Raw genomic sequence first — 12,909 nt, forward strand, 5'->3', positions numbered from 1 at the left:
TTAGTTTTCATTCCAACCAAACACTAGACCATCTGATTACACTAAGCTGCAAAACCTCAACCAGAGGGTTTGTTTTACCCCGTCGAGTACCAGATGGATGGGACACACTGGAGCAAAGCAAATTGTGTCACAAGAAGTTAATTATAGAGTATATTAAACTCTCAAATAATTACCCATGATTAGTTTCTGGTCCAGAGTGGTGTGTATTGTTTGTAGTTGGAAACAGTGTTCATTCCCAGATCACAGACTGGTGATACAGTCCCGAAACTGACAAAATACTTAGAAAGACAGGTCAGAAAAAATACAAGTCAAAAATATAACTTAATACATATATAAATAATATTGAGAGTTAAATAATTAAAATTGAGTGTAAAAAAGAAATGCTAAACTTTATACGTTTCCTTTCACCTCAAATCAATTGATAAAATAAATTAATATAAGATGCGCTTCCCCATTGCTCCTGAGACTGTCACTTAATTTAATAATTTCTCGCACAATTTGGTCATTTATAGTTTGAAAAACACTGAACATATACTTAATCTGTTGTATGTGACTTTTATAAACCAAAATCACCAAAATGTCCTCTGTTCATCTAAAATCCAAACCATTAAGAGGAGGCCACAACAAAACCTCGCCTTTTCCTGGACCGGCTACTTAACAGGTGTATGAGGCTAATGGTGATAATACACTCAATGCTGAACTTTTGCAGTGATGGACTACCTGAAAGCTGACATCTTTCGCAAAATTGACACAACACGGGCATACTATGCTAGAGCTTGTACTAACAGCTACTGATCATATTGGCCTGACAACGGAGTTGTAGGCTACAGTTAGCAAGCTGACAGTGATGGACTAGGATGACTGATGCGAGGACCTGGAGGGGAGATCGAAAAGATATAATATTCAGTTGGTGGGTCTACGGGAGGGGTTGGAGGGGCCCCATCCTACTGAGTTTTTTGCCCAAATACTAGAGGAAATACTTCACTAGATCAAGCCCATCATACACTGCGGGACAAACCCAAACAGGGAGATGCACACCAACCATTTGTCATAAGAATACACTTCTATCATATTCACAATGAGATTCTACATCGGGCGGGGAGACATAGGTGAGATAGCAGAGCTAATCTAGCCTACGCTTGTTTGTTTACATTGACTTGGACTACATTTCCCAGTAAGTCATTGTTGCTTTCCATACTAAAGGATGACTTCTCTAACGTGGAAAATTATTGGTATCTTGTTACTAAGGTTCTGTTAATTTCGTACGTGCTTACAATTGTCTGATACTGTCACAATCCTCTCTTAGGAAGCTGTAGGTTATAGTAGATGGTGATGGCTACAATGGAGTGTTTAGCACGTTCTATGGGGTTTAATCGATGTGTCTCATTTAGTGAGACACTTCTGTCAAGGTGGGAGGAGGTAACAAACAGTTGTTCTATATTGTGTTTTTCATTTATTTGTTTGTTTTTTGTGTGTCTGCTTGGTCTATCGACATTTAATACATTCATAAGATAGTGTTATTCACTGGTATGTCTCATTATGCTTCATTCGTTGCCTCTTAAGATGTTGCTATGGCTTCACGTAAATTAACACAGCAAGATTGAAGTGGGCTAAAAGTTTGTAGCTGTAATTGAAGAGGCCTTAGTAATCCTGTTAAGTGCAGCAAAGTACTACACCATCTCCCACACTTTGGTGCCCAGATAACTTATTTACAAGAAAATCATCTTAGAGTTTCTGATCTGATCAGATTAAAAAGTAGATGGATTGGCCATACTTATCATTCTTCATTTCAAGGTAAATCTGGAGGAGTAGCTATTATATTGCACAAGTCAATTCATTTTGTGTGTTCAAATGTGATTGCAGATCCAAATGGGGGGTACTTAATCATTAGTGGTAAAATGTATAACACTCCAGTGCTTTTTCTTAATATACAGTATAAATGGCCCTCTCCTTACAGGCCAAGTCTGAGGTTTTAGCTATAGATCATACAATGGAAATGTTACTGCAATCCAGATACACTTATTATGAGTATGGGGACAAGCCCAGCAGATTGGTAGCCTATCAACTGTGACATACATCATCATCTCACCAACTTCCCAAAATTCAAACATCTTCAGGCTTGACAATTGATCCTAAGAAAAATAAAGTATGAGATTTTTACATATCACTGCATACTTGTGAAAACACAGCTGATTCTTCATATTTGAATATTTCACCCTGACTTTTTCAATGATTTGGAAAGAAATGTTACTGCTGAAGAACTCACTACAGCAGCTAAATCCATGCAATGTGGTTAATGTCCAGGACTAGATGGCCCAGAGGAGCAAACTGTTGGCAAATCTGAGGGTATGGGTGGAGGTTTTTGGTACGATCAATTTCTATTAGTAGTCCATTGACTAGCTATCCATTAATGGATTTGTATGTTAGAAGCAGGACTTTGTAGTCAATACTGAAGGAGACAGGGAACCAGTGCAATGAAAACAGAACTGGTGTTATATGTTCATGTTTTCACACTCTCATCAGGATCCTGGCTGTGCTGCTCTGAATGCACTGGAGCTTCTGGATGCCCCTGCTGGGGATCCCTATAAAGAGTGCATTGCAGTAGTCCAGTGTTGAGGAGATTAAGGCATGGACTAGTTTCTCTGCATCTGACAGGGTTAGAGAGGGGCGGAGTTAAGAGATGTTTTTGAGATGATAGAAAGAGGTTTTACATAGATGTTTTATGTGGTCATCAAAAGTCAGGTGAGGGCCAAACCCAACACCCAGTGACTGGTGAGGAAAGGGGGATGTCCTAGCTGTCAAAGCTGAGATGAGGTATGGTTTATGACTGAATCTGGTGTGGAGTGCCAACACATAGAGCTTCAGTTTGCTGCTGTTTAACTGGAGGTAATTTGTGCTCATGCAGACCTTTATCTCTTTAAGACACGTGCTGAGGCATGACTTGGCTGCAGAAGGGCTTGGGGTAGTTTTGATGTCCAGCTGGGTATCATCAGCATAGCAATGAAAAGACATCCCAAGTCTGCTGATGACACATCCAAGGGGGAGCATTTAGATGGTACTCAGGATGGGGCCGAGAACCAACTCTTGCAGAACACCACAGGCTACAGGGAGCAGTCCTTTGAGACAGGATCCTCCAAGTGAGACATACTCAGTCCCACCGGAAAGGTATGACTGAAACCATTTAAGTGCAGAGTCTAACAGTCACATGGTGGTGTGGAGGCACTCTAAGAGGATAGTGTGATCCACAGTGTCAAATGCAGTGCTCAGGTCAAGGGGAATCAGAAGAGAAGCAGACCCTGCATCAGCTGTTGCCATCAACTAAGAGATGTATTGTAGAGTGCCACTAGTTCATCCACTGATACAGAGGCTGGGCAGATGATGTGCTGGAGTTCCGCAGTGATGATGGCCGGGTCAAAAAAGCATTTGATGCTTAGGGGCTGACAGGAATGTCAAATCCACTGAAACCACCTTGTGGTCAGAAAACTCAGATCATAGACCTGTAGGTTATTGATGGGGGTGGAGTCAGTGAAGATCAGATCAAGTGTGTGCCCCCTGGTGTGAGTAGGCACATCAACATGTCGCTTCAGGCCAAGACACTCAATCAAACTCAGGACCTCCACTGCATAATGACAGGAGTGGTTGTTGACATGTATATTCATATCACTGACAATGACAATGTTGGTTGACATGGAGCAGAGTGGGGTGAATAGGTCATGCATCTCAGGGAGGAAAGATGAGTTTGGTTTTGGGGAGTATGGAGGTTTATATTTTAGAACAAGGCATTCAATAGAACTGCTAAACCACCACAACAGCCAGAGCTGTGGGCTTTTTCCATGTAACTATAGCCAGGAGGGCAGGCCTCATTAAGCACAGAATAGTCCCCTGGTTTATGCCAGGTTTCAGTTAGGCACATGAAATCAAGCCTCTTGTCCAAGAGGCGGTCATGTATGGGGAGGGATTTATCAGTGAGAGATTGAACATTAAATAGTTCCATGATGGCAGGAAATTGCATCTCCCCTAGTATAGGGCAGACTTGCGATGCTTCCAACAATGACACCCAAGTTTGTTTTGCTTCCATATTCCACATTGAAACCACGCCCTGAGCCTCTATGGATGCAAAAAGGTCTGGTTCTTAAAATCCCAAACTCTCCGACCCCTTGTCAGGTGTAATTAGGAAGCTGTGTAAACACCATAGCTGTGTGGTGGTGTGGGACATCATAATTAAAGCAGTTGCATCATTTGGGCAGAATGGCAGTGTTGGTAACAGCAACAGTCACAGTCTAGAGATCATTACAGTAAACATGAGGGGAGCTCTAGTTGATGAAAAATCCCAGCCCCTAGAGTCTGTCAGTGACAGCACAGCTCTGGGTGATTTCCGCTGATAGAGAGTACAGGGGAACCGGACGGGGTTTTGTGGCACACACGAGCCAGCAGGCTGGAGGAAGAGACAGCCGCTGTCCTCCGGAGAAAAGGGATCCCAGTAGAGCAGGTAGGCAGCACTTTACGTTGAATAATCCAAAAATCCACAAATCCCAGTGGAGAAGGTAGGAAGCACTTTACATTGGTTAATCCAAAGTCCACCAGTTTGATAGAACATATTCTAACTCAGGGAGTGATCAAAACACGCTGACAGAAAACAGAAAAACAGAAAAACCTTGAGCAAAAGAAGGCCATGTTATTCATATGAGCAGTGAAGTTTACAGTCAATGGTCGATTTAGCAAAGAGGAGCAGCAGCCAGTATGTGCCAGCATTCCCTCATAATGCAGAGTAGCATCTCTACCCACTACAACACAAGCACCAAAACAAATCTTGTACTTTTGGTTGCCATGGTGAGAGGGTTAGGGTTAGGGGTTTGGTTTACTGCAGAAGACCATGTAATTATTGATTTAATATATTTTGGTACCTCATAACATACCTGAAGTGGCTTGATACAGCAAACTGAAAAAGGGCAGTTCACCTAATTGTGAGCAACCACGTCTTTCTTGAGATGACAAAGGTGTCATGATGAAGTTATTGAATGTTGTAAAATCACAATGAGCTTCCTAGTACATATAATTTGGAACTTCCTATTCCTGACAAGGTTGCCAATTGTTTAGCACAGGGATTATCTCTCCTTATTTAGACTCAACTAAATGCAATCAGGGACTCTGGGAGCGCAATCAAGAGCTCCTTCAAACACAACATATTCAACAGCCATGAAAAATTTGGTGAGGACCGATGGTCGAGCTGTATACAAGGTGACCTCCTGTTGCCCCCCAAGAGGGACAATGTTAATTTGCAACATGCCTGTGGACAAAGGCCTCCCCTGTGGCTTGGTCTCCTGTGCACACACTCCAGCTGAATGTCAGACTACAACATAGCTACATCCAATTAACAGAAGTGACTCTTTTAGATAGAACTAACACTTACAGTAGTAGACACTATGCAGCCTTGCCTCTATTTTACATCAGAACTGTGGTAAATTGTGTTGATATCAAATTATGATATCGTGTCTCTCAAGTAGTTCATGAAGAAAGCAGATAAAATCTCTTGTGCTGGTCTGTGAGGTCAACACTATTATAACCAGTAGGATTTTCTACAGTTAGCTGTCATGTAGTCTGTTATTCTTTCACAATGTGAGCAGAGAATGGCAGGTAAGATTTGCATGACACATGTCTCAAAAACTTTCAGAGCTGACTCAACACCGCACTGACAGTTGCAAAAAAAACTGAATCTTATTCCCCCCACACATTTAGTATTATTTGCAGGGCTGTTGCAAATGATTGCATCATATTGTAAGGTGTTCCTGGTATTTTGTCCAGCTCATGCATGTTCCTGTCTATTGTTGTAGATTCTGACATTCTGAAATAGAAACAGAACCAAACAAGCTTTCAGTCAAGTACACAGTGGCCAAATCACTGCACTGCAAAACATAGAAAATCACCTTTCCCGTCCAGTTTAACCAACTTTTATAGTGAGAATAGCTGTGAATATTCGCCATAGTCAGACACCACTGCCCTTGTATACATTATTTAAGGGAAATGAAGCCAAAGAATCTTTTTTTTTACAATTTTGACTGCCATAAAGCTTGTCTGCAACTTGCATTTCAGAGATTTAGAGTAGGTATTGCCTCCACTTCATGGTCATGAAACTGTGCATAAGTATTAACCAACTGACCCCATGCAGCATTATCTGAGTCTTATCTAGAATCAGTCTTACCAAGTGCTCAAGATCAACTCATTGCAGACCAGGTGGGAATCATTAAAAAAAAAGAAAAAAAAACTCCTTTCAACCAGACTTAGCATTACACTGCCCATGTGATGCCACCTGCTGAAATGTCCTTGACCAAGACACAAGAGCACTGCTCTGTCGCTGAATATGAATATCACTGTTTGGGGGGGGGTAAGAGAAAAGCAGAATAAGAATAAGTCACACATTTTTGGATTAGATCAGTATTGATTTGAATGTTATTTCTCAAATTGTTTTATATATCATGAATGGTACCAAATCTGCCTTTTTTCATTTATGTCACATTTAACTCCTATAGATGTCAAGATCCTTGCAATCTTATTATAACATCCAGAAATGACCATTGAAATGCACTTTACTCTGGCTGATCCGTGACAATAACAAGGGGTTTTCATTTGGACCAAAATGCAGGAGCCAGAGTGCATCCAAGTGAAGTAACAAGTAACAAGAGCCAAAGCCATGACATCACATCCGGGCTAGCCTCTCTTCTACCAGCTTTATGTAACTCAATGCAGTCTCTCATTTGGCATTTCTGTCATCTGTCTTTTTGAAAAAATGAAGCTTGTTCCTGGGATTTACACATATTCAAAGACAAACCGGCATCAACTACAGCAGTTGCTATCAAAAGTTGAAACCTTTGTTACTTTGTGAGCACAGAAAATCTACAGACTCAGTGAAAATTTACCAACCACAGTACTGCAAGCACTTTCCTCATCATAATTCGGTTTCATCCATATCCATAAAATTCACCAACACTAATTCCTGATGTAATTTTTTCACCTCTTTAGATGTAATCTATATATAATATTAATACTTTTTGATGACCTTAGAAATACCTTAGGTTTGATTCCCTAAAATATTTACTGTATACAAATGTCACTACGTGTATTGACAATTACTTCATTTTATTTTGAAAAATAAAGAGTAGCGAAGCTTAAACTTCCAAGACACTCAATAGGTGTGTTTCCATCCACCTATTTTTATTCACATTTTCAATTTGGGCATTAAAAAACTTCAGTGGAAATGGCAAAAATTCAAAAAAGCCTGAAATAAAAGCTGAATGCAACAGTGCAATGGAAACCGACTTAGCAAATAAATCATGATGTATATAAAGCATGTGATTTAACTTCACTATACAGATGAAAAATAGCAGCAGACAAAAACATCATATCGCTGTGGAGCAACGAGGAGACTTTAACACTCCTTAAAATTAATACATGAGCCATATTTTCATCACGTTTTCTAATTAATCAAATTTTTCTAAGTTAATCAAATTTTCTTTTGCTGATTTTCTGGCAATTTGGTTAAAATTTGTATTAGTTTTTGTAATGATGAAAAAGCTTTTCCAACACAAGTCACAAGAAGACAAAACTTGAAAAAGATAACAACGGTCCAAGTCAAGGGAAAAAACACAAACTTTATTCTCTTCTTTTTACAAAACATTTCATAATCAACTTCAATAAATAATATATCCAATACAGACCTTCAGGAGGCAAATGATCAAACTTAAACATGATCAGATACGTTTTCTCAAAAAGCATCATCTATATCACCTCAGTGCTAATCTTTAATTTTTTGCTGCTCTAGCACAGTAACAAAATAAGTGTACATGTATCAGTAAAATGACAAAAGCAACACAAGAGGTGTTTGACTTACACAGCATTGTAAGATGATGGGCACATGAACGATGCCATGAATATGAAAGATAAAAGTATGACAATCAAAAAGGCAACTGAGAAGTTTGCAAATTGGTCACACTGTAAAGTAGCATGACTGCGTCTAAGTTGGCCTGCCTGCATTTTACCAACGACATCTTGAACCTACGAACACAACCATTAATGTGCACTTTACAGAAGATATTTAACTACTTTAATTATGCACATCAGATTCTGTGGATGATAGAAAGCTTTTAAATGACACCTTAAAAACCTGTTAGCCCTCAATCAGCTATTCCTCATCTGAATGCAGGTCATACAGGTTTACATTCGTAATGTAAATGTGAGGCAATATTTAATGAAAATGTATTCATGTAAAGCAGTCTTATTTTAACAACAACATATCACTGACTCATGAACTACATAATTCTAACCAAAAGGCAAGTACCTGAGCCAAAGCTACAATGATGCAAATAATATTCCCCCAACATCATTTCTATAGTCATCATTGAGGTAATGCATAGTTTGGGGAGTAAATATGCAATTCTTTAAGGGATATTTGGATAAAAAATAGTCACTACCTGCAATCGGTAAAACACAGATTTCAGATTAACATCACATTATTTGTTGGAGTGTCAAGTTTTACTGTGAAGTGATATCATTTGTTTAATCTTATGGTCTCTTGAGAGAGCTGCAGATACCTACAAGGCCATCCATTTAAAGGTTTACAGAAAAGTTCATATGTAATGAGAAGGAAATGCAAACACAACAGAAGATGATAAAATTACATGCCATTGGGTGAACTATACTTTAAACATTTAAATGGGTAATCTGTAACAGATCTCATTTTGAGAGTAACCTGCCAAACCTCACAAAATTCAAAAACCTGATAATCACCTCTACTCTACCATATATATCATTCTGCATTGTATTTTACTGTACTCGCTTAAGTCCCTGATTAAAAAGACACCCTTAAGGAAAATGTATGGCCTGTAAATGTAGTAGTTAAAACACATTTTGAAATACATTCACCTTTAGTTTGAACAACAGGACCACATGGTGGGTCTCTGTCCAGTTGGAAGTAAGACTAGATATACAACCTGGTATAACCAAGGAGTTACTGCAGAGAGAGTTGCACATACATGTACAGTATATGTATATAAGCACTGTATGTAGCTTGGTTGACTGGCATAACCTTCAAAACCAATGATTGGTTCATTATAGTTACATAAGTCTAAAATTATTTTTCCAATGTTTCATGCATGATAACCAGAAACACACATTCTCAGGCAACTGCGAGAAAGGAGCTGAAAAACAGAGATGAATGACTAATGAACGCCTTGCTTCCCAGGAGCTATTCAGCCTTTTGACATACACTGAAGACTTTAATTGAGCTATATGTGACTGCAAATATACACTAGACAATTTCCAGACCTTTCTATGTGGCCCATGCCTCTTATACATAGTGTGTTTGAGACAGCAGTATGAATAACATGATTACATGTTGGTGGAGTATAGGTGAATAAAATGGGGTTTATTATTAGCATGCATTGAGCTTTCACTCTTGGTTGCATTTACTTGACAGGTGTCGCATGAAACTCTGAAAGACGGATATTTGTGCATTAGAGTGGATGTTTACAGGTCTGTATCCTTGAGGTCATTTCGAATTGGAGACAGTGTGACACAACCAGATCATAAATAGACTGTTCACAGCTTGTTCCATTCCCTTCCACCACCCAGTCTTCGCTTCTACCTGTTTGATTTGAAAATAAATATGATATACAGTGATGACTGAGTTTTGTGCGTCATGCAGATCAGTCTACAGTGTATATACAACACTAAGACATACAGGCAAATGTCTACAGGCACACAGTAAAACACTGGTCTCATTATGAAAAAAATAAACTGGAATAAAACGTCTGTTTTATACCTGCTTGTTAGTGTAACAAGCAGCTATAAGTAATGCACTGACACATGTAATAGTAGTCTAAATAGGAAATGAAAAATATGTTAATATATCAGAATGTGGGGTGGAGAAGGGGTAACCTCAGTTTGAATTGTTTCACCAATCTTTAGGTTTTCTTTGCATTTACTTTCTGGTGCCTGAAGTACAAAAAATTAAAGTACAGTGATTGTGTTAAAACATGAGGTAAAACAAAGTAGTGCAGTGCATGAGATGCCATGAAAGGTACTAGAGTGTCAAAAAAGAAAAGCAACCTTTCAGTAACAGAAACAACAGGGTTTTTCGGAGAGGTGTGAATAATTCTGCTAACAGTGCAGACACACATGTTTACAGTAAATACTAGAAATTATAAAAGTTAAAGTCACTTAAATATCAAGACAGTCTAATACAGAGAAATAAATAAACTAGGTTCAATGCCATTCGCTCAAGGGTCATGTGATGCACTGAGGGAAGATGGGTAGAAATTAGAGTGTGCCCATTCCAGTGACTTCAGACGTCAGCCTAGAACAGTTTAGGGAAGGACGGGGAGGAGCAGGGGTAGGGGGGGTGGGAGGATAGACAGACAAAATAAAACAACTGTGAAAGAAGAACTTGCGCATGAAAGTGAAAGTTATACTGCCATGGCGTTGTGCTTGATCTTTTGTTGGCACCTCTTTTTTTCTTTTTTTTTTTTCATTCACATAAAACGTCTCAACTTCTAGAAATATGGCAACATAACCATGCAATACTAACCCCCTCATGTAGCCATGCAGTGGACTGAAAAGAATGATGGTGTCATGAAATGTCCAATGTAAGTGTTTTATTCCCTGACAGAGGCATCACATCACTCTTCTTTCTAACAGCATTGCTCAAGTGGCAGTCGTGTTCTGTCTTTTTTTTCTTTGCTTTTCTTAATTTTCCATTTTTTATTAATTTTACTCTTTCCAGACAATGACACAATAGGACTTGATAGGCAAATGTATCTAATATAGCAATTACAAAAAAAGAAATACAATATTATTCTTGGAATGAGGCATGCTAAATAAATACTTACAGGAATAGTTTGACATTTTGGGAAATATGCTCATTCAATTTCTTGCAGAAAGTTAGATGAGAAGATCAATACCACTTACAGATGTTTCCGTTGAATATGAAGCTGGAGTCAGCAGATGGTTAGCTTTGCTTCGCATAAAAACTGGAACGAGGGGAACAGTTTACCTGGCTCTGTCAAAAAGTTAACAAAATCTGCCTACCAGCACCTGTAAAGCTAAAGTTGTTTTACGGAGGCTTATGTGCTGGACTATTTCTTAGCTGGGAGGAATAAATTTCTGGAGTTTTGTTGTCACCGTGAGGTTGCCAGGCAACACGTGTTGTGAGGTCATTTCAGTGTTAATTAGTGAGCTTTAAGGGAGCTGGTGGGCACCTTCAGACTGTGTAACAACAATGACCTGATAAGTTTATTGCATGTCACATTGTGACAAGACACCTGTAATAAAATCTTGGTCACAATTTGTGTCAGACTGTATGATATCAACTTGAAGCTGTCAGAATGTGCACTGAATATGTGGTGAATCGTAGCGCTATGATGTAAATAGAAAAAGTATGTGAAAGCAGAGGCACGACATCAGCTCATATGTTTTGAAAATGCAACAAAGTCACACAAACAAGTGTAATTTCCTCCTAAACTTTATTCAGAAATTGAACTTGCAAAATGTCACAACAGCCAGTGTATTCTGTGTCTCAGACTCAGACTGTTTTGGGTCACTAATTGGACATCAATGGACGTGTCTCACAGTGCAATCTACAATAGGACCACCTCTTTTGATTGACAACCAAAGACAACCAAAGATCACCACAACCTACCAAGTTTCTCTCACAATTTTCAACTATCAGGCAGCCCAAAATCACACATTGTAAAGGGGCCAACAGACTAGAGCCTGGTTAGCTGTTTCCCTCTATTTCCAGTTTACATGCTAAGTTAAGCTAACCCTCTGGCACCAGCTTCATATAACAGACAGACATGAGAGTGGCACTGATCTTCTTATCAAACTCTTGGCAGAAAAAGCGGATAAGCATATTTACCAAAATGTCAAACTACTCCTTTAATGATACACTGGCTACATAAATTGAAAACAAATCCAAGTGTTGTTAGTATGACTTCTACTATAAGTCTCCCACAGGCTTATGCTGAAGTGTTACGCAAAACCAAGGGAGTCTAGGGGAAGTTCCATGAGATAACACATAGAGGTTAATCGTGAAGTGGTGGTTTTGATGTTAGCTTCTGAAAACAGGACCAGTTTTTGGGATGACTTCAGGATGTTGTCATGGATGAGGGGTCATTCCACATGGCAGCCACGTCCCTGAACCTGCCATTGGAATTGTGGGAAAGCAATAGCCATTAGTTTCTCTGCAGACTGTTCTCTGAAATCCCCTTAAGAAGTCAAAGATATAAAGTCCTGTTTGTGAGGATGTAGGTTCTCCCGCTCTAATGCTGAAAACATTTTACTTTGAGGTGTTGGTAGCCCGGGGACATCAGTGAGGTTCAGTTTTCGCAGAGCTGTGAATAATACATTTATTTTCTCTGTTGATAATGAATTAGAATTAGAGTTTCGGTGGATAAAGGGGGAGGAACACACAGCGGTGGTGGAGCATGGTAAAAAAAAAAAATCAAATGAAAAATACACTCCTCTGTACTTTATTTGTGTGTACAGTATCTTGCTGTACAGCCCCTATTTATTTAGTCCTGGGGCTCACTATATATTTTGTCTTGGAGTTGCTTTTCACCTGATAACAAACTGTAATTGACTTATGTGTAAATACTCTAAGATTGGATCTTTGTTGTAGCTGCTACATTAGGCCTGCTGAGGCCACCTTTTTGTGTTGTTTTACAGATTTATCATGAAGATTGTGGCCACAAACCTTCTAGACATAGATAGGCATTGTACGGTTGGTGATTCATTTATTGATCATTTAATTCACTAATCTACGGGTTCTGTGCAAAGACATAGTTTACTTGTCTCAGTAATTGGCATTGCTCCACTTACTTTGAGCCACTTACTTGCAAAGAGTGCCCTTGCTAAAAC

The 12,909-nt window shown here is 39.1% G+C and overlaps 1 protein-coding gene across 3 annotated transcripts in view; it reads right to left on the reverse strand.

Annotated features, from left to right (window-relative positions):
• Positions 1-10,470: 10,470 nt before the first annotated feature.
• Positions 10,471-12,909, reverse strand: part of pcbp3 (poly(rC) binding protein 3) — a 44,746-nt gene continuing 42,307 nt past the window's right edge. For all 3 annotated transcript variants that reach the window (XM_042425757.1, XM_042425759.1, XM_042425760.1), the window contains one exon: positions 10,471-12,192. In XM_042425757.1, coding sequence (XP_042281691.1) covers positions 12,138-12,192 — 55 coding nt within the window. In that variant the 3' untranslated portion in view covers positions 10,471-12,137. The remainder of the gene's footprint in view (positions 12,193-12,909) is intronic.

Source organism: Thunnus maccoyii, chromosome 11 (genome assembly GCF_910596095.1).
Source record: "Thunnus maccoyii chromosome 11, fThuMac1.1, whole genome shotgun sequence".
Lineage (NCBI taxonomy): Eukaryota > Metazoa > Chordata > Actinopteri > Scombriformes > Scombridae > Thunnus > Thunnus maccoyii.